This window comes from Lates calcarifer, linkage group LG10 (genome assembly GCF_001640805.2).
Source record: "Lates calcarifer isolate ASB-BC8 linkage group LG10, TLL_Latcal_v3, whole genome shotgun sequence".
Classification (NCBI taxonomy): Eukaryota; Metazoa; Chordata; class Actinopteri; family Centropomidae; genus Lates; species Lates calcarifer.
Window position 1 is genome coordinate 22,943,740 of NC_066842.1, and position 27,164 is coordinate 22,970,903.

The following is a 27,164-nucleotide window of genomic DNA, read 5'->3' on the forward strand; positions in this document are numbered from 1 at the left end:
TTTTTTTGTGATATAGCTGTACAGAATTTTGAATGGATGCTGTTGTGCTCCATGTTGATTTCTGGTCATGGTGTGACAAAACATAGTTGTTGCAAAGGTTGTTTCATCTACCTTAAATTTTGATCCGTGTTATTGAGATCCTTGTATTCTGTCTAGAATCACCCATGCACTTCTCACAGCTGTGACACTGGCACAAAATGATGAATGGCGTATGACTTAAGATAAGGTGCCATTTCATGTGACGTTTATGTAGAGCAGTAAGTCTTTCTGTCTATGAAAAGGACACATATTAAGTGACACTGCACAGTTGTTCAGGGATGACAATATAAGTAGGTCTACTCAGAATTGTGTAGGATAATTTTTCTTCTCCTGGTTGTTCCAGCTCCTGCTCTGTTCCTTCACCCTTGTGGTTTGGATGCTATTTTGACCAGTGTGCCAGTTTTTTCTGTTCAAGGCCACACAGTGTCTACCTAGTCCTGTTATGCTAAGGCACAGATGTATCTACCCAGTGTAAACAACTACATACATAAAGAAAGACTGCATCTAATATAAACAAACATTAGTTCCTATGAATGATGCTTTTGTTTTGTTTTACAAACCTTAAGAATTCTGGTCAATGCAAGGATTCTCCTGCTTTATTCTGATGCAGAGAAGATTGCATTGTTCTTTTAAAAGGCTTTAAGGATTAATATATGAACAGAAAGATAACACTGCTTGACAGGTATGGCTACATGTAGTGAGTAAAGCATTCTGTATATACTTCATGCACTGTAGCATACCCTATAGTATTGTTTGGGCCGTAAGTATGCATTAATGTATAGCTAATAAAAATAGACTGGCTAGTATTCACTGCATCTTTGAATCATCCTCCAGGAAGACCAAGATGATTAAGGACTCCATTGGGAATAAAAAATAACTCATGAAAAAGAAAAGAATTAAAATACAAATGCATTTTCTGTGTATTTATGTTAAACAAACTATTACTATTAACTGCTATTATTCCTGTCAGGTCTATAATTTCTTTATAATAATCATCCATTTATCCATATATCAATCGATAAAGATAGTACAGATTTATTTACAAATCATGTTCAGGCCAAAAGTTTGAAGGTGCTTCTTACTGAAAGTTTTTTAATAACAAAATATGCTGTGTTATTGATAGACTTTCTAACAACGACAACATCTTTTGCATTTGTGGCAGCACTTCACTCCAGATTCACTGGGGATAATTACCTTCTCCTGATGTGAACTATGAGGTGCTGTTCCTCAATCCAAAAGTGATGTAAGTCACAACTTGACAAAACTAACAGAACTACATCATCTGCAAAAATATGAAGTGCAATCCTGAGATCACTAGAGAGAACTGGACTTCCTCCAATCCTTGGCTGTGCCTTAAAAATTTTGTCCTTGAAAATCACTAACTGAATAGATGACAAAGCACAACCTCAGTGGAGTCTGTGTATTACGAAGGTTTGACAAAATGCCAGGGATGAAGACAAAGCTTTTGGTCCAGTTACACAAGGACCTAATTGCTCATAGTAGCATAGTAGCAATGGTTCATAATACCAGAGCTGCTCCATCAGAAGCCTTGGACTAGTCCAAGCTAGGGCCCTTTTAAATACTGCTTGAGGTTAGAAGTCTTAGTTATATGCTCATCAAAATTATAGCTCACCAGCATTTTTTAACTTGTGGCTGCATTGCAGGCAGTAGATTAAGCTCCTCTAGTGATTTGTATGTGTCGTTGTTTTGATACAGTTGTCCATTTGATCATTTGTACAAAATAATTTCTTAAAAGAAGACTGGAATAGGGCTCAGACCACTATTTGTAGGCACAGTAATTTAATTTAAGACATATCTATTGCACCTGGGTTATGTATTATGTTGTGATGATATTCAGAGGCTAATGTCGCTGTTGATTTATGTGATAGATATGAAACGATCTCTGAAAATCAAATCCCTTTGCTCCCTCTTGAGTCAGCAGGAAACTTATTTAAGACAGGCCTGCCAACATTTTCACAGAGCAGTTAAAGGATCTATTTGTAAGTTTTGCCATCACTACATAGCCAACTTTAGCATTAACGGCTGTTTACTTAGCAGTGAACATTGCAAGTTCAGCATCAAAGTTCATTTCTTTACTCTGCAAAAGCTGTCTCCAGTGGTGGAAAGCAACAGCAATGTTTTGCTTCTAATTCTATCACTTATTTTCTTTTACTGAAGGTAGTTCATTAACCAGCTAGCCCTGGCTCAGCCAGCCTGTCTCATTACTTTCCAATAGAGACTCACTGTTGCATCCAGACTGCACTGAGGAGGTAGCACTGCTCAGATGCTGTATTCTAACCTCTTGTATGCAAACACAACAATGGCTGAAGCTCTTGGCAAGCAACCATCATCACCACCCACTCCTAGCAGGAAAACACGTGTGGCGGCAGAGAAAACTTACAAGTAGGCCCTTTAAGACCTTTAAAAGGTCCTGCACATCCACACAGGTGTGTTCAGTTTATGTGGCTGATTAGACTTCTGCTAAGGTTGAAGATGGGGCAGAGCTATGTGGGGAATTAAATGAAGCATCTAAATTCTCTGTTCTACTGGCTCAGGAGTGTGTTGTGTAGAACTCACAGAATTGGTGGTTTGATCCCCAGCTCCACCTCTCCATATGTCACTGTGTCCTCCTTGGCAAGTCCAAAGTGAAATCAGCAGCATTACCAACAGTAGCAGCACTGATTAACATCACAGTGATCGAAATGTATTACTCTAAGTAATATTTAGGGATGCTTGAACTTAAAACTAAAATATTGTTGTTGTTTTTTTTATCCCCTGCAGATTATGAATTTACCTGTGCGGATTAATAAAGTATCTATCTATCTCTATCTTAAAGATTTTGCTAGTCTTACATATTGAATCATGACTAATGTCATATTCCCCCATTGACAGGATGTGACCTAAAATATATTTTAATAATGATTTGTTCATGACATACGTTAACAGTAAATGTATTAGCCCGTAAATATATGGTTAATTTTGTTCTGGTTGACAATAGAGGTCATGCCCATTGTACCTTTAAAGTTCCTAGAGGTAAGCATAACATGTTTCAAGTAAATGGATTTAGTGTTTGCACATGGCCTTTGCCTTAACCTTTACTAGACAAGGCCATTACATCTGTACATCATTTAGGTGACTACAGCAAAAGCGAGTAGTGGGCAGAAGAAAAGATGTTTCTATTTTCTTCATTTGTTAGTTGTTGTAATTCGCTACTTGGCATTTTTGTTTGGCATGCTGCATTTATGGGTCTAACAGTAGGCCTTTTTCACAGAAGACATACATTTTGAGTTATCATAGTAGAAAAAGCATAGGTGTTAACAGTAACATTATGGCTCTGACAATAACAAAAGGGCTTTTCCTAAAAAGACTGCACTAGAAGTGCAGACTAAATTTACAGGTAACATGGAACCTTGTATTGCAAAGGGTTGTCATCTTTTATTTGCTTTAGCTCGGGTTTGATACCTTGATCGATGCAAGGTGTGAAGAAGGTTAAAAAATATAACTAAAACCATTTGACTGCTGACATTTCTGATGAAACAGTGACATCACAGTTCTCACCACCACTGATCTTTACTGCGCCCAATATGTAGTTTCTCCTCTTCAACCATTTGAATAATTTTCTGCTCCATACATACAGTACCTTGTGACCATCATAGTTGTATTCTCTAGTTATTCCATAATGTCCATGGATGTCCACTTTTTATCATGAGCAGCATAGCACTCTTCACTTCTTTGCTGCTGTTGCTGTGTGCTGGGACAGGGCAGAAGGCAACGTGGCACTGTGACCTTTGTTGTACTTGCTGTAATTGAATTGATAGATTTTGCACTTTTGCACCATGGATAGAACCTGGGTTGGGACTGCTGGTTTCATATTAAGCAACTAAAGTCTGACTGTACTGTGGAGTAAGAGGAGCAGAACATTAACCTTTGACCCTCGACCTCTTGTGGAGAGGTTTGATGTCACATAACAGCTGAAGTGTGTGACCCTGCAGCGTCAATGCTGTGTCTTGGAAAAAAGTTTTGTCTCAGTATTTTAGTTAGCAACATGATAACATTTTTAGGTAAATTTACAATTTGTAGCCTTGATGAGGCAGTAGCTACTGCTGTAGTTGGAGATGCATGGCTCATTACATCTTTAGACAGTCTCTCCTAATAACCAGAGAGTAGGCAAAAACTGTTTCATCCTTACACAAGAATGATGTATGGATGTGGAATTTCCAATTTAGGAGTGTCATATAGGGGGTGGTGGAGGGTTGTTGTTAAAAGTAGTAGCCATTTCTCCAACCCTTCTATGCAGTTGTAAAGAGACCTGTTGGCCTACTGTCAACTTGTTTTCACGAGGAGCAGCTAAAAATAGATGGCATGAATGTTACGGCAGCCACTGGACCAGACAATCGCAACACACAGCGCGGTCATACAAGTTTATGAGTATATGTTGTGTATTAATAATGCATTGCAAATTCAAATGTGTTTTAATTTGGTGTCATCAGGGAATAATTCATGACAAAAACCTGTCTGTATATGGTGTGATGATGACTTCATAAACTGGGAAATCACTGCAAATATAAATGTTACATAATTTTTTTTTTAATGCAGTATGTCATTGTTAATTATAGACCAGAACACTACAGTCAGTTTCAGACAACTAGCATTTCGATCACTACATATGTCTTGATCCCTGCTGACTGTATGTTAGTGGCTGGAGCTGACATTCTCTTTCTCTCTCTCTCTCTCTTTCTCTCTCTCTCTCTCTCTCTCTCTCTCTCTCTCACTCTCTCACTCACTCTCTCACACACACACAGACACACACACACACACACACACACACACACACCAAGAGCCTCCTAGGTATCTGCTGACAGCCAGCTGCTTCGGTTAAGGTTACAGCCTATCTACATTTCATACATCAACATACACACACATACAAACAGGGCTCACAATGACTTGTTATGTATCATGACAGGTGAACTCAATGGTGTGATTGCATATAACAGATAGATATGCACATGTTTACTGTAGAGGCTAGGTTGCAGTTACACAACACACTACTGAACACTGTAGTCTTTCTCAGGACCCAGGGGATTGCATAAGCAGCCATCTGAATATAGAATGACAGACAGTAGTGAGTGTTGTGCTTGAATCTAATTGGTCCAGACACAATACATAAGCCCTATGACCCTGCTGTGTACATCTTAACCACAAACTATGTATAATGTGTCATCTGTATGCACGCAAGCGCACACACACACACACACACACACACACACACACACACACACACACACAAAGGGCATCTGTGGCTCAGGAGGTAGAGCGGTTGTCCACCAACCGGGAGGTCAGTGGTTCGATCCTCCTCCAGTCCACATGCCGAACTATCCTTGGGCAAGATTGCCCCCGATGTAGCATCAGAGTATGAATGTGTGTGTGCAAATGGGTGAGTGTAATCTGTAGTGTGAAGCGCTTTGAGTGGTCAATATGACTAGAAAAGCACTATATAAGTGCAGTCCATTTACTATTTATCCATAACAATGAATGTCATTTCTAATCGTATCATAGAAAAGTCTGATGTACTGTTTGAATTTCATCTGTGCCTGACTGATCACTAAATTTCATTGTAAGTGCCAGTACATCAAGTTAGAGATGTTGATATGTTTATGTGATATGTGGATTGATAAGAGGTCCTAGAAAATGAAGCATGACAAAGAGGAACTTGCTCATCAAACCAAGCCCTGGGGAAATGTAGGATTAAAAAATGAAACCTAATTAAAGTACACTAGATCAGGAAAGTCACGGCTCTAACATAACAATGTCAAACAAATTACAAGTGACCCCTCAGAACTGCAATGCTATGCCTTTTACAGAAGACAGTCAGCCTTGGTCAGCTAGCAGGCTGTGTTTTATAGCCCTAACTTAACCACTGGGTCAGGTTTACTATTTTTCTTTGCATACTCAGACAAAGAAGTCTGTGAGAGGCCAAACTGGACACCATGTTTATGTCTTAGAATTTGTTCCTGGGTTGAATATATGGCTTATAAAGTTTTGGAAATGTAGAAAATGCATGAAATACCCATGTAACTAAATGAGTAAGTTATAGTTTAGTTTTAATGAAAGAAGTTGCTGATAGAATATCATGAGACAACACGTGCAGTGGAATGCACAAATGTTGCATTTTTACAAGCACTTTACGGATGGCTTTTCCTCTGCTGGTTCGGGATTTAAGCTTAACCACCAACTAAACACTTTTGGGTGAAACTGACTGCTTTACCCGATTTGGTTTAGCAGAGTATCAGTAGTCAAATACAAACCCAGTGTGATTCTAAAGCTTCATTTACTGGTTAAATAATAATGGAAGTGGCAGGATAAGTTCACTAACATGTTGGCCTTGCTCTTTCCAGTAGAACTGAGAGGCTTCACAAACATTTGCTAGCCATCTGAAAGATGCTTTAGTAATACAATGTACCAACAGAGAAGACTTAATCCTTACAAAAATCTGCATATTGTTTTCATCACCTTGTATTTCCACTCTTGCAGGCCATGGTAAGAACCACAAGGACGCAGCATCAGTGCGAGCTACTCACCCAATCCCTGCTGCCTGTGGGATCTACTACTTTGAAGTCAAGATTGTCAGCAAGGGTCGAGATGGGTAAGCAGATAGAACTCTTGCCAAGCCTCAGTGCACATGTCATATGATACTAGAGAAACCCTTTCTAGCCTTGTACCTAGTCTGTCAGTATTTCTCTCATAACATCATAACTGTACCCACACAAAACTAAAATTGCATTAACTTGCAGTATTCCTGCTATTACTTTTTCTTTGTCCTTACTCTGTGATGTCTCAGCTTCATGCTCAGGTCCATGAATCACTGCCCTGCATTGCAGTTTGTGGAGCATATTACCAAAGGAGACAGAATAGCAAGGAAGGTTTTACCTGTTCACACACTGATTTCTTGGGCAGATATAAACTAAATGTCCATTTTAAACATGTCCAATCTGAAGACAGTAAGACAATCTTATTGTTAAATATAAAAGAAAAAAAACTTTGTTAAACATAAGGGAGTTAAAAACCTTATCATTGTTACATGATTGTGCCTATATCTTGCCATGGGCTACAATTAATAAGTCATCATCAATTAGCAATAATTTCCTTTAAGTTTAATTTATCTCACTTTTAACACTGGATTTAGGGATTGCAGTGTAGGTAGTTTGGTTGGCCTTGACTCATAGTGGAATAATTGCCATGAGGATTGATGCATGCTAATATGCAAAGTGTCTGTTAAAGTTAACCTAACGCCCCAAATGTTAACATTTACAAAGCATAGTAATGCACAAATATGCTACATGTTACACACTGTTAATGTGCTAACATTAATGTGCTAATGAAATAACATCTTAAACTTTGTTAGGTAAATTTTCTTATCTTGTTATGTTGCTAAATCCAACAGTTAGAAAGGATGTTTTTGGCCTCACAGATTTCCATACACCTTGGCTTATTGATATTAGTGTATAACTACTTTTTTTTTTTCATGTATCATAGCATCACAGCAGTTAATCCAGAAAGTGTAGTATATATTAATGCATTTGTCAGCACCAATACAAATTATTATTTCATGTGCATTATGCAAAGGCTATTTAGGCCTGCCTGTAGTTAAACCATTATTGTATTTTCCTCCATATATTCAGATAGATACGCTCATTTCATGATATGAACGTATCTATCATGTATATCTCATGTATATTTCTTGGGATTGTTCTCTCAGGATCAGACATTTCTAAGGTCACTTTGGTGGTTTGCAAATCTGTTAACTTGCCTTTCCCTCACCTTGAGTCTGCATAAAAACAACAGTCTTTATATCACTTGTCCAAGATCGTTGCCAAATACAGCAGTGTCTCCAAAGATGTCACTCACGGCTTCCATTCGAGTCTTGTTGCCAATGTCTACATCAGCTGTCCTGCTCTCCAAATGTCTTTGTAAGAGAGAGTGACACCAAAACATTTAAAATCATGTTCATCTAGTGTCAGTAAAAATGGGGATGTTACAAGCCAGAAATGGCAGCTTTAGCAAAAAGCCCTGGCTCGTCAAATCAGAGGGGCAAACCTGCTTGTTGAGCTTCTATGCTGCTAAAAATCAAAAGCTTCAACGTAGCTGCACCAAAATTATCTCAATGTGACCTTTGACCCAGAACGGGACAAGGACATTACACATGAATCAAAGTAGAATATCTGATCTCTAATGATGCAAGGCAGAATAACCTCTTTAGTGGTTTGGGATGATACATTTCATTACATTTCACTTGTATCAAAGAAATTTTTTTGTCAGATTAAACACATTTGATGCCTGTCAGGCAGATTAAACACATTGATTCTGTAGGCACTGGTGCAGAAATGTTTTTGTCCACATTTACTTTGACAATTTTATTATACTATTGTTTGTACTGATATACAGTCAGACAGTAAGTGTTTCCCCCATGATTAAACTAAATCCCGGCATTGTTTGCTCCAAGATGGCACCAAAAATAGGTATCATCATGCATGGTTCCTAATCTTGTTGCCAAAAGTAGGTGAATTAACTTCAAAGACAATTCAACGAGGAGGTGGTTCCTTCAGTGCAGTCCTTATTTAACTGTCATTATGCCGAGAGTTTCTGGAAGGATCTGAATGTCAGTTTTCTAGACTGCTGCATTACTGAACAGCGTCAGCCTGTGGTTTAGTCAAAGTCGACTGGTGTAGAAACTGGACAGCTTTTCACTTCACAAGCCATACAACACACATTACCACCCCTTAGCTAAAACATCTGCTGACAATGACTGGGTTGTTGATCAGTACCAATGACACTGTTATTACTTTGTTAGATGCTGAGATTCCTGGCTTTCCAACCTCACCTTTTGACCTGTTCTTTGCAATAGAACCAAAACGTTCCTCCATCCTCCCCAATAAAAGTCCCAGGTTACATAATATACTATTAACTTTCCCTATTTCCAGTTAAGCAGCTCTGTGTGAACAGAACAAAATGGTGGTGAGGGAGTGTCTTTGTGTGTAACTACTACCTTAACTGTAAATAGGAAAATCTTCCAAATCAAAATTGGCTGTTTGAGTTTAAACACTTGACAGCAATGCAATTACTTGGAGTAACTGTGTAGTTCACTGGACCAGCAGCAGAACTTAACAACATATTGGGTTCATGTTTAAGCTGTAACATTCAAATCATACAGTGGACAATAGACATTCCTTTCATTCCTACAGTGAAGTTTGAAGCTGTATGTCAGGAAATACTGCCATGACATTCCACTATAATAATAGTGAATGTGTATTTCTAAGGTACTACTGAAACTGGGCAATAAACTGAAACTCAAAGTAAACCTGAATATGATACTGACTTCCAAAACCATAAAAGTCTCAATACTCGTGGCCTCAGGTCTCACTCTCTTTAACAGCATGGAGTAAAAGCCTTAGATTCTCTTTACTTTTGTGTAAGTATATATTATATATAGAATTATATAGTTTCATAATCTAAAACTTTTCTCTCTGGGTTTATTGCCACTTCTTAGGACTGATACTTGTTCCAGACCGGCAAAACTTAATGAACAGTGGTTGGCTTCAATGTAATGCTTTGCCATGGTATACTCTATATTACCCATGTGAATGGCTAAGTTGAAATATTATTGCTTTGAGATGTCTTTTAGTGTGACTAACAGGGACAGATCTGCATGTAAATTACATTTATGGAATGGCAATTAATAAACAGAACTATGAAAAACTTTCCCCCTGTAAGTAGGTGAGGAAAAAAAATATTGTTTTGACATTGTGCAAATCAGCCACATTGCTATCTGCCATGTTTATGACTGAGACCTGTCTGATGAACATCACACTGTATCTTTATATAGGATTTAAGACAGACTTTTTCAGCATAGGTTTCATTCCAGAAAGTTGTCAAAGGTTCAGTATGATTTGTTTAGTTTCACTTAAACAATCATTGTGATAGGATACAAAGCATAGTCTTCAGTTGTCACCAGTTTATGTTAGCCAGCATATGCCAGCTTTTGGCCAGTATCATGCGTTGTTGTCCGGCAGATGAAAATATCACTGGCCAAAATGTCTGGTACAAAATATGCCAAATAAATATTCTGTTGGGTGACATATAAAATATGTTGACAACTGAAAGGATAACACTGATAAGGACAAAAATCTTTTAAATTGATCAAGAACAGTGTAATCGCTACCATTGACAAAAATAGTAATTTTAGCTGAGCAAAACACAGGAGCTGTTGGAGTGCCACTGCCTCAATCGGTTAGGCTGTGTTATTGTGTGACTTTCGGTAGTGAAAGTAAAAGTACCACAGTAAATTAATGAACAAACTGAGGCAGCAGTGTCTCAGCAGCTCTAGTGGTCTGCTTGGTGAAATGACTTCAGACACTTCACAACATCCTTAAAAAGCCATTCAAATGTAACTGTTTTATTTAACTTAAAAAAGCCATGAACGTGTTCCGGACTAGCCATTGTCATTGCTAGCCATTGTTAGCAATACCAGTTGATAACAATGCTGTACATGGTATTTTGCACATACAAACACAGCATAGTAACATGTCCATGATCCATAAGAATTGAACAGTACTATGTGTATGACTAAGTTAACGTGAAATAAATAAGACAGAACTGCCTTAAACAGTAAAATTAGCAGAGTGGTCACTACTATTAATGCAAGTAGCAGCCATCCTGAATTCTAGTCGGGTCGAGTCGGGGTTGGTTGGGTTTCTCAGACTTTCCAAGTTGGAAATCTGACTTCTGCGTTCCAGTTGAAACGTCTGTCTAGGATCTCAGAAATTTTGACTTCTGAGTTCAACTGGAACATACCTTTATCATTTAGCACAGCTCCGACAGGTCTGAGTAGACATCTCTCACGAAGTTCAGTTCTGCTGAGTACGCTAAATAAATTGCATTTGTTGGATCATAACATTTGTGCTTTATTTTTCTTTAAATATAGACTGTTATATGGCTATTTAAAACATGTCTGGTAGTTGTTCTGTATGGCCAGAATTCTTGAATATTAATAGATATAGTGGCTGTCAAAAAAAAGTCTAGCAGAAACTTTGGTTGTTGTATTGGTGTTTGCTCTCAAAACCTCTTGAGCCTCAGTTTTATTGATTTCATTACTTGGGTAAGTCAGAAAAATGTTTTTGGTTATGCTGGTGGCAGGTGCCAGTGATGGTAGTATTGGTGTGATTGGTCAGCCACTTTGGTAAAGAAGCATAACTCAAAACATTGTCTGGTCTACAGCCTTGATTGCTATGACAGTTTCTTTTCCCCCCCTCTTACATTCTAGATACCAATGTGTAAAAAGCAGGAAACTTGTGAATAAAACCATCCAGTTAGCTCAGACCACAGATTTACTGCTTGGATTTGAGTGGCGATATCAGCATGTGCCAAAGTGAGCTGAGACTACGCCAGACGTGTTGAGCTGACAATACTGATGACTCATTCAATTGAGAAAAGAGCTTTTTTTGCTGTTGCTTTCGTAAGCTTGCTTACATGAAAAGGATGCCGGACAACCACTTACCCTGGTGTGACAGGCTTATGATGTCACTGCTAACCCCTACGTTTTAACTCTCGATTGCCACTTTTAATGTTTAGACTCTACCTTCAGAGGCAGTTCGCTCAGCAATAACTAGTCCTCAAATTTGGGATATGAAAGGAGATTGAAGACAGTGTGTTCAAAGTTGCCTCTGCCTGACAGGCATCAAAAGTTGATCCAGAGCTTTATCTGAATATTTTTCAAAGGTAACCTGAGAAAACTCTAAAACACTGAAAATACAGTGGGGATCAGAAGGAGCTGATGCTCTTTAGTGATTACAGATATGTTTAAATGTGTCTGCATGCTATGTAATGTTGAATACATACTGAAGTTTGAATTTTTTTTCTCATGTGTGTAGGTACATGGGCATCGGCCTGTCTGCCCAGGGAGTCAACATGAACAGACTGCCTGGTGAGTAAGATGTGAATGATACCATCATAACATACAGAGTTGGGGGATGGACAGATAGACATTTGTTTGATGGATCGATGCTGAAATTAATTTAAAGATGTTACAGTCGGTGGGTGGATGTCAGAATGTATTGATGCAAAGATGCTAGAACAACAACATGACAGAGCCTGTGGTTGGAGCAATCAGTGAGATGGAGTGAAATAAGCACTCCCAGGGGTAGTCAACATGAACAGACTGTACGGCAAGTACTTCATTGCGCCAACGGCCAGCAGTAGCAATAGCTTACTGGTCTGGAGCCAGAATTTCAGCCACTTAGCAGATCGGACCAGTGCTTTGGCAAGCTAAGAAGAAAAACATCCTGCAGCGATCTCTTCTTTTGTTCAGTTGAAAAAATTGAAAACAGGACAGTTTTCACAGTACAATTAAGCTGCTGTGGAGGGACTGGCCAAAACCTTGACCCTAAGCATTTCTAATTATTTATTGGCCCATGGTTCTAGCACTCCAACCCCACTGGCTCAGATCACAATCAAGCATTAACAATGCAGTGAGTGTGGTTGGTTCACTTTAAACTTAACATCACAGAATAGGGAGGTTTCTTATCAACAATGTAAACACTGGGAAATGGCTGATTAGTAACGCTGATTCATTGTTTTAATTTAGGCTGTAGATATTTTTGGAGCAGTGGAGTATTGAGAGAAATGTTGTGGATTGATGACAGTTTGGTGTATGCATGTGTGGAGTTTGTAGAGGCAAGATGTAAAAGTAGATGAAAGGAATGTGACAAGAAAAGGATCTTATGGATAAGTGAAAGTAGGTGGCAGTTGGCCAACATTTATGAGATTTGGGGATGAAAACAGGAGGAGATGATGATGTGCGGCGTTGCTGTAGCAATTGGATATGGTTTGTGGATTTTGTCTGAATAGTCTGACGGCTGCAGAAAGAACATGTCAGGACATGTCACTGAGCAGTAATATGGATCAGTGACAGATAATGTTGACTTGCGCTTGTCTGACCTCAGACTTATCTTACTTAAGCGAAACTTTTCTCTCTCATTTTGATCAGTATTTTGGACCTGGGTCTTGCATTTATGCATTTATTGTTTACAGGACCATTTTGTCAATGTGTTTACCACATACCTAAGGGTGTTACACCAATTAAACCACACAAACTATATCAAAAATATTATAAATTATTACATATGTTTCGTATATCAACATTGGACAGCAGCAGTGAAGCCATCATCAGAAACGCAAATGTTCATGAATTTTTTAAAATAGCAAAATGCACTTAGCCATAGACCTAGCTACTTTCTGGACAAACTTTAGCCACTTTTTGTAGAGGAGAGTCTCCATTTTTGCCCTGCGAGTGTAATGTCAGGCTTTCCCTCTTCCTCTCTATGCTTCTCATTCAATTGACTGCACAGCAGCTGACAGAGATGTGAATGAGCTTCTAACTTTCTCTTTGAGTGATCATTTTACAAATGAATATAGCCAGAATCACAGCTCAGACATTCGCCACAGTTATAAAAACAGGATTTTACCACTGCCAAGCAACAGCTTAGAAATGGCTTGGAAGTGACTGCTGGTTAACATGTAGCCTTAATGGTCCGTGCTTCAGTCACTATTTCATACTTGTTCCATTGTCTGACAACAGAAACAGAAAAATGTAAATGAGAACATCTTTATTTGCAATTTGGCTGTATTAAAAACTGTTTTTGTGAGCAAAGAGATTAGGAGAGAAACAAAAAGATAAAGGGCTAAAACCAGCGGATACTTGGCAGAATGCATATACACAGCAAAATCAAAAGATTTTCAGTGTTAGAGTTGAAAGTAAAAATATAGAGTCATTTCAACTCTTGTTAAAGTCTAATTCAACTACAAGATAATTAATCCTCAGACAGTGTCAACTCTACAGAGTTGATTTCACTAGGTAGCCAGTGTTATTGCCAGAGGTCCAACGTGTGAGACGGGAGACCAGCCAGCTATTGTCTTTATTTTTGATTGGATGTGACCAGACAACACTCCCACTGTGACCAGGAGCATTGATGTGTGTACATCTAATCTTAAATTACCTACCCAGTACTATTTATTTTAGCTAGTGGTTTATGCTAAATATCCTGGTTGCCTACATAGCGTTAGCTAATCAGCTCAGGTACTGCCTAGTTAACTGAAAAGAATAACCCTGTATCACATGTGTTGCTAAGTGAATTAATGGATCTAGTAATATTTTGCTCATGGGGAAAATAGCAGGGGGCAGTCCACTGGTCCCTTATGTAACGAAACAGTGAGGTAACACTTTTATTTTCAAGGTGAGGACATGGTAATGGTATGTTTTGAGATTATTCACAGAAGTTCATGTGCTTGGTCTGCACGGTAGTGCAGTGGTTAGCACTGTCACCTCACAGCAAGAAGGTTCCGGGTTTGAGCCCTGGTTTGGGCCCTGGTTTGGGCCCCGGTTTTCGGGCCCTGGGCTTTTCTGTGTGTGGAGTTTGCATGTTCTCTACTCCAGCTTCCTCCAATAGTCCAAACCCCTGCAGGTTAACTGGTGACTCTAAATTGCCCATAGGTGTGAATGAGAGTGTGAATGGTTGTTTGTCTCTATATGTTGGCCCTGTGATGGACTGGCGATCTGTACAGGGTGTACCCTGCCTCTTGCCCAATGACAGCTGAGATATGCTCCAGCACCCCCACGACCCTTAACGGATAAGCCATATAGATAATGGATGGATGATGTTTTTAAAATACAGATCAGAGTTAAATATTGAGTTCAATTTTACCTCCTCTACAGTGTTACAACTCTGTACAGTGTTAAAAAAGAATATATGATAGTGTTAACTTTTGACACTACACACTAGTGTTGTATAAATTCAACACTCACCTGTGTTGACTAATGTTAAATTTAACTATTAAGAGAGTTGCTGCAATTCTGTCATAGTGTGAAGTATTTAACACTTTCAAAGGCGTGGTTTTAACTGTGTAGTTTGGACTAATAAAGACACTTTCAAAGTGTTGAATTTAACTCAATAGGTGTTTAATTAACACTGCTGATTTTGCCGTGTACAGTATGATTAAATGATGAATATGCTAATTATAATACATTTAGCAACTTTTTGAGTAGGCTTCAACTACTTTCCATTGAGGGTAGTTGTTTACAGTGGTTTTTAACTCTGTCCCCAATTTTGCACATGAATATAACATCTGTCATTGGACCCTCCCTGTGTGGTTAATTCCCACATCTTTCAAGTTTCATAACCTAGCTGTGAGGTTATCTGTCTGGTATAAATGTGTAGTCTTCACCCCCAGATAACTCAGGTGACATCACTCTGACCTCATCAAGGTTATTTTTCATATGACAAACCTCTCCTGCAGCCACAGATGACATTAACTGTTTGGCTGAGTTGTTTTTCTCATGATTAGTAATTACTGACTTTCATGTGTAAAATTATTGCAGAATGTTGTAGGTCATGCATATCAGTCATTTTATACAGAATGTCCTTTTCCAGTGTCTTTACATGTAAGAAAAAAATTGAATCCAGACCATGGTCACTGAGTCCATTGTCAGTGTTTGAAGGCACCGCCCAGGCCATATAAGATTTAGGAGGAAGAAAACGAGAGTGACAGCAGTCATCCAAGGCTTTGTACTGACACTTAAACATTATGTATTGTGCACTGACTATATACTTTGACAACACAAGTGGCAACGCAGCCTGTCACATGTTTGTGTCATTTATTATTGTGGATCTGGAATTGTGAATATTCTCCTTTCTGTTTTGACTTTATCTTTCTTCTTGTGCCCTCGGTCGCTAAGCCAAGACACACACACACACACACACACACACACACACACACACACACACACACACACACACACACACACACACACAGTCACTATATCTGTGAATGGTTCAGCAGTCTCTGATGACATAGGAGGAAACATAGTAGCCATATAGCAGCTGAGAGCCTGACTAAAGCCCCTTGCCTCTCCCAACCAATCAGACCACTGCTCTGCTCTGACCAATCACACTGGAGTTTCCAGGCCTGTCTGGTGCTGTTTGACCTGCTTATTGACCAGTCAAGATCTGTTCGGTGTCCGAGGTTTGTGGAATGCTGTGGACAGCCAGTTCAGCAGTCTCTAGATCCACACACATACACACACTCTCACACATATATACACACAAAGATGATTTATTCCCCTGGCTTCTTGATTCACATGTGTCAAATGTCACACAAAGGGTGGAAGAGCGTGGAACAGTGTTGCGTGGACGGATGTGTTTTCCAAACCTGCTCACACATTAGTTATGAAAATATTTTTGGTTGCTAGGATTCCTCTACAGATGGTCTGTAGCCCTGGTAGACAGATTACTGTTGATTGCCTTAACTCTGACTGACTCAGTGTGTTTGTGTGGCAGTGTGTGTTTGTTCCAAACTTTGTGGATTTATGTGTGTGTGTCCTGCACTGCGACTCTCAGTGTACTTGTTTGTGTTTGTCCCCACACTTCTGTGCATTGACATGTGTTTGTGCACCCTTTTACGACCATTTGCACATGTAGTGTATGTGCTGGTGAACTCATGCATATATATGCAGACACACACATATACTGTATACATACATACATCCACATATATATATATATATATATATATATATATATATATATATATATATATATATATATATATATATATATATTTATATATGTGTGTGTGTGTGTGTGTGCGTGTGTGTGTCCCTTAATAGTACAATGTTCTCCACTGCTGACCTCTGTGTCTGATCCTGCTGTGGAGGCCTGCCCATTTCATTAGCATGTTGGAGCAGTGAGCCTGGCTTTAGAGGCAATATCCCTGTCAGCAGATTAATCTAATACCTCAACACACACACAGACTCACACAGAAGTATATACACATATACACAAAAGAACACATGGAAGACTTAGAGCAGTATGCGCTCTAGTTAAAGGAAACACACCAAGGCACACATAAATACAATTATAAATCCACACATTTGCCTTCGGTTAATACTTTTGCACATGCTCACAGATACACATATACACATACAAGTACGCATCTAATATCTCAGCTCACCCACGACCTACTTTCACTAACCCCGCTTTGCTTTTTGGCAACAACAGACAAGCCGTGATTGAGGAGAGACACTGACAGAGCGGCAGTGAGCTGAAGCTGAGCGCTTTTGGGTTCAGGTCCTGTTCGCCTCAGTCAGTTCAGGGCGAGGAATTCCTGCAAAACTCGATTAGCATAGAACTTAAGGCACAACAGGTTGGTCATCCAAATAACTGAATGTGATTCTCTGATGTTGGCAAATGTAGTTGGTTCCTCTCGCTTTAAAGGAATCCTGTTGCCGACCTGTTTTAAACAGAAACTGCAATGATATGATGTCTTTGAAGATCCATCCATTCATTCGTTTGACTAGACATGAAACGGCCAGTTTGGATTCACTGTCCTAAAGTAACTAGAATCTGCCTTGTTTTCTCTGTTAAAAAGATTTTACATCCAAAGAAAGATATAACATCATGTGGTATAACATTTCTGCTCTTCTTTAGGTTGTATTTTAGCTTAGGGGAGCATATAGGAGTCTTTCCTGTGTCAGCTCAGAATTGGTGTCAATTTATTTCTCTTGGATAGGCAGAATGCTGGATGCACGTGACCCTGCAGGGATTAATTTTCAGCCTCTTTAAGAGTGCTATATAAATATATAAAGGTTATTTGAGGTCACATTACATGCTGGTCATACTGTAGGTTCATTTTGCTGTTGGCAGCACCTCTTGCTCTGTGGTACATGCTGTGCTCAGAGCTTCTTTCTCTTTTTCGGTGGTTATTTTAGAATTTATATATTGGAAGTAATCTTAAGCATACAGCATATCACTGTCTTTATCACATCACACAGTAAAGAGCTTTAGAACAACAACAACCTTATTTTCAGACTGAAGGTCATGCAGATTTGTTAATGCAGTGTTTTTTAGTGAGCTTGATGGTTACCACAGTCATTAAACTTTGTGAAATCTGAGAGCAATGGTAACACTTTATTTTTTACATGTCTGTAACTGCCTAATAATTTCTTAACAAATTTCTTGGAAGTTCCCTGGAAGCAAATATGGAATGTGGTAGTGATTATTATTGGTAAAAAAAAAAGTGCATTATTGATGTATTAATCCAGACATCACTATAATGTGGCAGCTGGTAAAGGTGGTGCTTTAGCTTGTTTTTTTGTTAGTTTTTTTGCTTGTTTATCTGAATTTGTGTACTAGTAGAGAAAGTGTGAAGTAGGGAATAGAAATACTCATTAAGTACAACCACCTCAGGTTTGTTCCTAAGCATGATGCTTTTGTTACTCTCCACCACTACTGAATTCTATGCTTATCTGTAGACAAATTGCACCCTACTGCATGGCCAGCTGATCTGCTGCGCACTGAAAAACTCTGTAGGGCAGTGCTTTCTAGTAGAGAAAGTGTAAAGCAGGGACCCCCTGCAAAGTGATCCCACGATGAATCTGACAAGTCACAAGGTGGTTAAAGCAATAATTTGACATTTTTGGTAATATGCTTATTTGCTTTTTTGCTGACAACTAGATGAGAATTTCCATACTACTCTCATGTCTGTATGATCAAATATGACGCTAGAGCCAGTAGATTGTTGGTTAGATTATCTAAGACTGGAAATAGATGGAAAAAAAAATCTGAGCATATGTCGTGTAACTAGTTTTCTGCCACCAATTTAACATAGTCATGTTGTCATTGTGAGGTTGTCAGGCAACATGAGAGTGGTGTGGTGGTGTGCAGGAAAACAAATAAGCATATTTCCCACAGTGTCAAACTATACCTTTAAAGAGATTAGAAACTTACTCTGATGTCCACATAGAGGCTGTAACCTTTTAAGGGGGATCGCACACATATTCTGCTTAATTTATGCCTTTTCATAGGAAGACATTTTGACATTTCATAGAAGTAAAATCACAGGTTTTAAAATAAATGAATGATTCAGCTACAGGTTCACATGCACAATACCAGGACTGTTGTTAGCTTTTCCTACTTTGACAAGTCCAAATGCTGTGAAAAACGCCTGCTGAGCTGCATCTTTGCTTTACCTATTATTTGTACCAAAGTACATTTCTTTCCACAAAACTTCTTAGGATATTTTTAGAAAATTACAGACCAAAAACCTGAAGCATTACTGAATACACAACACATTACACTGAATGGGTTTATTTTACTGTTTGTCTCAGTAAATAGCTCATAGTTGCATATACAGGCATCAGTACCAGTACGAACAAGAAATTAAGGAGTTTAATGAGCCAATCATGACATCTTCTTCTCTCCCTCTGTATTCCCCTGGTTCAGCCTCCTGTGCTGCTGTTCCTGATGGCAGTGACTCACCAGTTTCTTTACACAGACAATGTCCCCCTGCTGGTCATTCGTGGCACTGCACCACATGTCAAAGAGTTAGAAAGTGTGTGTGCAAATTTTCATGAGAGGCCTCGCAGGCAGTGGTAGTCAGATGGGAAAATTTGAGCAGCAGAAGTCAATGAGTAACTGTCTCCCTTACTTTGGCAGGAGCCACTGTTAAGAGTGACCTCAAGCAAGTCACTTCAACTCAGATGCTCTAGTGGAATCAGAAACTGTTTATCCTGAGCTGCACCCACTCGATGTGTGCAGTATTAAACTGCTGTAAAACATTATCAACCTTCTCCAATGTTGTTAGTCCTAGGAGTTTAACTAACAACACACTTTTCATAAGAGGTCAAGTATAAAATTAAACATTAATCCTAATCCTGGTCCTATTTTAGGATGGGACAAGCACTCATACGGTTACCATGGAGATGACGGCCACTCCTTCTGCTCTTCTGGGACTGGCCAACCGTACGGCCCAACATTCACCACAGGGGATGTGATTGGCTGCTGTGTTAACCTCATTAACAACACTTGCTTTTACACCAAAAATGGCATCAGTTTAGGTTGGTGAATATGATGTGTATATGCAGATGTAAGTGAATTTATTACATTTTAAATCATGTGATATATCAGTGGATGGCTTTTTAAATAGTTTAGCTTAACTGATTTAGCTTTGAACTGTCATATTTAAAGTGGATTTACATGTTTGTCCTTTTATCCTTTAGGTGTAGCCTTCACAGATCTCCCTGTAAGTATCCATGATCAAGTATCCATTATTGATTCCCCTGATTTCAGTTTTAATTTTGCAGCAGCTTGACAGTCATAAAAATATGCTCTTTTTGCAGAATTCCAGTTTACAGTTACAGTTTCCTACACATTAAGCCAATATTATGACACCCAACCAGTGTCATCCTTATTATAACATCAGTTATTGTAACATTACATATTGTAGTTGTAGAGACTGACAAACTGTATAACTGGATATCAGCCTTGCAGGTCCATGTCTAATTGCAGCTTATTTTGTCATTTGGCTGGGCAAGCAATATGTATATATTATTTTTATTTTTATTTATTTTTTGTCTGGTGGCCACAGTAACTGAAACCCTGAAAACAAAAACAGCCACTTTAACGGTTTTACCAACCCAGCCGGTATTAAGAATAGAACAGGGAGTCAAAATCTCAGTTGGCTGCCGGCCACAGTGGCTACAAGAACAGATGGAGTTGCCAGCAACTATCAAGCCTAAACAGCATTCAGCTGGGTGTTGATTAATTTCATGTCCTGTTGGTGGCTTCTGCACATACCAGCAGACAAAGGTCAATGTGTAAAAGCGGACACTTTAATGTAAAGGCAGACCAGTAAAGGGCTTGTTTAAAGTTTGTGCTGTTAGCCAGGCTGTTTATTTGTTCATCCATCTCACAGTTTTCCATTATTACAGAACTTAACCACCAGTATCCCAAAGTTTCTAGAACAAAACGTTGAAGTATTTATGAGGTGTGAACATAAAGTATAAACCTGGATTTATTTATTTTGTGGTTTTTATCTCTTGTATTTCTCCTGGTTGGTAACCACAACACATCTTAAGATGATGTTTACAAATACTTAATGACAAAGTGACTATTTTAACCCCAATTATTTTCTGTCTTTAATATCTACCAGCCAAACCTGTACCCCACCGTGGGGCTTCAGACCCCGGGTGAGATTGTAGACGCTAACTTTGGCCAGCAGCCATTTGTCTTTGACATAGAGGACTACATGAGTGAATGGCGGGCCAAGATCCATGGCATGATCGCTCGCTTCCCCATAGGAGAGAGACTTGGAGAATGGCAGGCTGTCCTGCAGAAGTAAGATTAACCACTGGTCCCCACAGCTCCCCTCACACACACACACCTACATACTTGCCACTAATAAAGATCAGTGTTTTGAGTGATACTTTAACGGGAGCGCGTAGCAGCTCAACAAAATAACAACTGGTACAGTATGTAGTGAAAGGAGCGCTGTGTAGTAGTAGTATTGCAGTAGTAGATTTTACACAAAATATGACAGAAACATTACACTGTTCTGAATTGGCATATGGAGACCGCAGGCCCAATGGGAAATTATGGTAAAGTTAAAAAAAAAAAAAAAAAAACCACCACAGATGAGACAACACAACAGATAACAAACTTAATGATTAAACATGACAACTTTATGATTAAATTTTGAATGTTGGTGTACCCTTGTCATTATCCAAAACACAGGGTCCTGCATTTACTATAATGCCACTCTTGAATTAGACCCCTCCTGTCTCATAAACCTACATGTTCTACAAACTCTACAAACAAAAATCTGAATTCTCAAGCCTGAGGAGAAATGACTTCTCTCACAGACTTAGTAGTACTCCCTACATGTGAGGAGTAAAATTGCATTGAATGTAAACTGAATGTAACATTGGTTAAATTAACTCAAATGGCCAATTGGAATATCCACAAAAACTGTTAAATCAGTCTAAAATATTCAACATTGAAACCACTTTTTTTCTTATATTGTCTACAGTATGGTGTCCAGCTACCTGGTACACCATGGATACTGTGCCACTGCAACAGCCTTCGCCAGAGCCACAGAGACCATGATACAAGAGGACCAGACGTCTATAAAGAACAGACAGAGTGAGTCAACAAACCAACAGCATAGAACATTCAGGCTTTGTAAGGCTAAAGTTTCTCTATTAACTAGCTTAGGTGAAATTAATAACTGTAATCACTTTGGCAATGAATTGATGGACTCCCTGCACTAATGCTGAGGGTTTTTACGAGCAAGCCTTTTTTTATCATCAAAAATATCTGTGTGCTCTCTAAATCAGGTACTACACATGGACTAGAAACAGAACATGATACTGTGGATATTGTTTGTCCCTGATGACCTGTGCGCGATCAAAGCCCAGGTTCTTTTGATCAGTATATTGTAAATAGCATCTTGTTTCTTTCGTCTAACAGGAATACAGAAGCTGGTGCTGGCAGGACGGGTGGGCGAAGCCATAGAAGCTACTCAGCAGCTTTATCCCGGCCTCTTAGAACACAACCCCAACCTACTATTTATGTTGAAGTAAGTTAGGGTGTTTTGAAGATTTTGATTGAATGCAGTACAGAGATGCTGTAACAATACTTCAGTGATTCTCCACTTTAACCATGAGAGATTTGCTCAGTGAGAAACATGTCATATTTGTTATTTAAATATGTAAGTTCCCACTAATTACAAGTAACACTGGTATGCTCTGCCCTTTAGGTGTCGTCAGTTTGTGGAGATGGTGAACGGTACAGACAGTGAGGTTCGCTGCTTGACCATTCGCTCCCCCAAGTCCCAGGACAGTTACCCCGGCTCACCCAGCCTCAGCCCCCGCCACGGAGCCAGCAACACACACCTGCACACTGGAGGTACACATGCAACACAACACACAAATGCACTGACAAAAACAGCCAGCAGAGAGAATGGTTCTCCCAGCTTATTTAAGAAATGAGATGTGTGTTTTTGTTTTGCCTTCACTCATCACCATCATCCTCCACCCAGGAGCAGACAGCCCCACCTGCAGTAACGGGGTGACTCCCCCCAACAAGTCAAAAAGCCATGGCGGCACCAGCAGCAGCAGTGTCAAATATCCCAGTGCGTCCTCCTCCGCCTCCTCCTCCACCTCCTCTTCCCCTTCTTCAGTCAACTACTCTGAGTCCAACTCCTCCGACTCCACCAAGAGCCAGCCACACAGTGCCAACAGCACCCAGGAAACCAGGTGAGAAGGCCTGTCAGTCTGTATCATAGCAGACAACAGACTTGATGAGTCTAGGGGTTTTTGTGAATTAATATATAATAGGTATGGTGCTGGATGTTGGTACTGGTATTAGATGTAGCAGGTATCCACTATATGGTGACAAATAAATAGAGACGATGTTGGTTGTGTTCTGTATTATCAGCTGACAATGATAACTGATGGTTAAATGGGCCACATGGGGGTGGTTTATCATTCATAAATAATTACCACAGTTGTTTTAATCAGATCACTCCCAGCATCTGTGAAGCTGTGAGTGATTTGTCCATGTTTCTTTTTACCTGATTGGCAAGAAATTTACTCACTTTTCCATTGTGTTCAAAGTAATTCAGTCTTAATTTTTGCATATAGATCTGCGTCTGCTGATGTGTGACATCTTTGAGCTGAGTCTTACTTTTCTGTGTTTTATTTTGGATTTACTCACTGGGCAAAGTGAGATTGTTGGGAACTGAGATGTTCTAGTTCGTGTTGGATTTCTTGGTCTGTTTTTGTCCTGTATGGTGAATATAATATGAAGTGTGTTTGCTGTTTCTCAGAGCACTGACTGATATTTCTGGAGGGTTGTTCACCTTAATGAAGGATGTCCACTCTCCAGAAAAAAGAATTCTTTGTTAGAAGTTTGGTGTTGACTGCTGCTCCATGAGGGATTGGAGCTGCTTCATGTATTAGACTGTAGCTGACAGGGCTGAGATTAGAATCAGATGGATTTTGGTGTCGTTAATTTGGAATATAATAGCGTTACTGATTAAGAAATAATCTATATGAAAATAGTGTTTGTGAGAAGATGAGTTGTAGGAGTATTCTTTTTTTTAATGGATTCATTGGCAGCCAGCATTCATTAAGGCCTACAGTAGATTATCCATGCACTGGTTTATAACATCTGATGAGTGCCATGTTCTGTGGTAACTACTGATGTTAGATCTGTCCAAGTTCAGGTTGAGGACTATATCCTCCTATTACGATTGTTGAGTCATAATAATTTGTGAGGTGTGAAAATCTGAAAATAATTTGGACCTTCTTCATTAGTAATAACAAAATGGCCATCTGGTTCTGCTATTGTGGTTTATTTATTTATTTTTTTGTACAGAACTTTCGGATTCTTATTCTCATCAATATGAAAACCTCTTTTTTAAATGACTAGTTATCTATTTAGATGCATTTTGCTTTCAGATTTCTATGTTTTGATGCAGTAAGATATATTTCTTGTTAAGCTGGGATTCACTCTAGCAAGATGATTAAGGACTTTTGTGCATTTTGTTGGTGAACCAGTGCCCTGAATATTCTTACTAATTAACTTAAACAATGATATCAAGATGAGTAGGGTTAATGTTAATTAGAGTGATAATATCTCAGATGCTACGGCCATGGTCTCTTGAATATTCCCTTGTGAATAGGTCCTCAATTTTATATATATATATATATATATATATATATATACATACATACACTGAGTTGTATTGACTTTCCAGGAACTTGTCTCCAAAGCAAACACAGAACCCTGGATACCAAAGCAGAACCTGTGACAATGGATACATGTTGTGTCACATTTTGTGAATATGCTGCTGTGGAAAAGTGCTGATTGTAGTTGCAGTTTGATTAGCTGTACCTTTTGTAGGGACTAGGGACTGGTTTATCACCTGGCTGAATATCTAAACATTCATGCTGTTTGCCTTGAGAGACTTGACTTTCTAGAATGGAAGCATTTAGTAAATAAGTAATAAGTAATAGCCTACAGGAATAGCGGTCAAGAAGGTCAAAAGGTAAAATCTTTTTGGATAATAAGATAAGATAGTTTTGTACTACGTTTCAAGTCAAAATGAGAGAATTAAACACTTTTCCATTCCTGTGTGGTATTATACCTCTGTATCTATGTGCCTGCTGCGTGTGTGTGTGTGTGTTTGTGTGTAGTGACAGTGAGATGGAGATAGAAGCTGAGCACTACACCAACGGGGTTGCTGAGGGCTCCTCAGCGAGGATTATGAATGGCACATACAAACACGAAGAGATCCTTCAGCCAGACGACAACAGCATTGGCAACGGGGTCACAGGTATACACACACACACACATACACACACACACACTTTTCATCTCCATGTGCTTTGTCCTTTTTCTCACCTTTTGCTCTCTATTTTTCCCTTCCTATTTCTTACGTCCAGCTTTCTGCAGGATGTTTTTACAGCATGTGTGTATTTTAACTGTGTACATATGTGTGTGTGTGTCTGTTGCCAGCAGATGAGGGTTGTAGTAATAGCAAACAGCTTTGTGGAGGGAACCAGGCAGCCACAGAGAGGATGATCCAGTTTGGACGGGAGCTGCAGGCACTCAATGAACAGCTGTGCCGCGAGTATGGCAAGAACGCCACGCACAAGAAGATGTTACAGGTACACACACATAACTGCACGTGCACACAGGCTTGAGCTCAACAAACAGCTGTGCTACAACAGATTAGAGTGATGCCAGAACTGGGCTGAAGAGATTTCCTCTGTTGGCACCAGTTAAAATCCTGGTCACAGTATTCTGTACACTCTGCAGGAATTGGAGCAATGTTTGATTTAGGGTGTGTTGTGATAGAGTGGATAGAGTCACAATTATCTTACAACAAGAGGGGCAGTTGCTGCAGTTCTTCAGTGTTCAGGGGAGAGGTAAAGTACTTTGCAATCAAGTTTGTGTCCTCTGATTTGTAAGCAGGCATTCTGAAAACAACAGAGTCCACAGGCAGAATAATAGAAACTGCATTATAATGAGCACCAAAGGGCTTGTCTCTGATTGCAGTTTGTAAACAGACAGTTTTCTAATATAAGGATTTTACACTAATTACATTATTTCAAAATCTCCACCGCAGAAAAATAGACCCACAGAAATTGCCACATTTTCCAAAATGAACATAATGTAGTTTTCATTTTTGTAACCACCAGGGGGCAGAAATACTCCAAACCAAGTGCCAGATACACAGCCCTGATACAGTGCTGTAGTCTCAGCTTATTAAGTTGTTACCTGCTAACACACTTGGCAGACACAGAACAACCTTATCATCCCACTGGTGCTGAAAATATACAGTCAAGGTTTATTTGTTGGAAACAGCTGCCCAGGATTTTAAATGGCCAATGACACCAGTGGGACTCAAATATATAGACTATGCAAAGCTGGAGAATGAAAGCAAAGGATTGAATGAGGCTTAAATCTGCACAAAACTGCAAAATATTATGTTAATTCTCAGTGAGTGCAACAAAACAAGCAACAGTTTATGATAGGTTTTTTCTTTTTGTACATGTGTTTATTCCTACAGCTGACCTATAGGGTTAAATGTGCTCCACCACACTGAATAGCATCTCAGTAATTCATGTTTAGCAATATGTGAACACTGATAAATCCACTGTTATGTTTTCAGTTGCGGGCATTAATTGGGAATGGGAAATTAAGGCACTTGTTCTCTCTTTGCCTGACCAAGACCAAGATTGCCAGAACCAAAAAAAATCACCTCTGGAAGTACAGGACAATGTTTTGTCTAAGATACAATACTAATTTATACTGACCAAACATTAATGCCTGGTTCAGTTGGTGCCCAGAAAGCTGATGAATTAACACTTTGTGGACAAGGTAGTTTTAGGGACAGATTACGCATTAACAATAAATTCCAACAAAACAAGTTGGGAGTGAGTGGTGTGCAGTGTTGTATTCACTTTGGTCTCTATCTGTCTGTCTGTCTGTATAGGATGCATTCAGTCTGTTAGCGTACTCAGACCCATGGAACTGCCCCGTTGGACAGCAGTTAGATCCCACGCAGAGAGAATCACTCTGCTCTGCACTCAACAGCGCCATACTGGGTAAGGAGCACACACAAACTCATGCCGTGTGTTATACTGACATATTTCTTCAAACTGCTCCTGCAGTTTTTTTTACTGTAACACCAAGGCAATGTAACAGCCATGTGGCAGAGAAAAGAAATAA

The 27,164-nt window shown here is 39.2% G+C and overlaps 1 protein-coding gene across 2 annotated transcripts in view; it reads left to right on the forward strand.

The window, feature by feature from the left end:
* ranbp10 (RAN binding protein 10) overlaps positions 1 to 27,164 on the forward strand; it is a 33,747-nt gene that overhangs the window by 1,955 nt on the left and 4,628 nt on the right. The window contains exons 2-13 of one of the 2 annotated variants that reach the window (XM_018703565.2): positions 6,571 to 6,682; positions 11,964 to 12,016; positions 19,814 to 19,981; positions 20,144 to 20,166; positions 21,076 to 21,260; positions 21,952 to 22,064; positions 22,392 to 22,500; positions 22,681 to 22,829; positions 22,963 to 23,179; positions 25,124 to 25,263; positions 25,446 to 25,597; positions 26,929 to 27,040. In XM_018703565.2, the coding sequence (XP_018559081.1) occupies positions 6,571 to 6,682; positions 11,964 to 12,016; positions 19,814 to 19,981; positions 20,144 to 20,166; positions 21,076 to 21,260; positions 21,952 to 22,064; positions 22,392 to 22,500; positions 22,681 to 22,829; positions 22,963 to 23,179; positions 25,124 to 25,263; positions 25,446 to 25,597; positions 26,929 to 27,040 (1,533 nt within the window). The remainder of the gene's footprint in view (positions 1 to 6,570; positions 6,683 to 11,963; positions 12,017 to 19,813; positions 19,982 to 20,143; positions 20,167 to 21,075; positions 21,261 to 21,951; positions 22,065 to 22,391; positions 22,501 to 22,680; positions 22,830 to 22,962; positions 23,180 to 25,123; positions 25,264 to 25,445; positions 25,598 to 26,928; positions 27,041 to 27,164) is intronic. The other variant, XM_018703566.2, reaches the window with a different exon arrangement.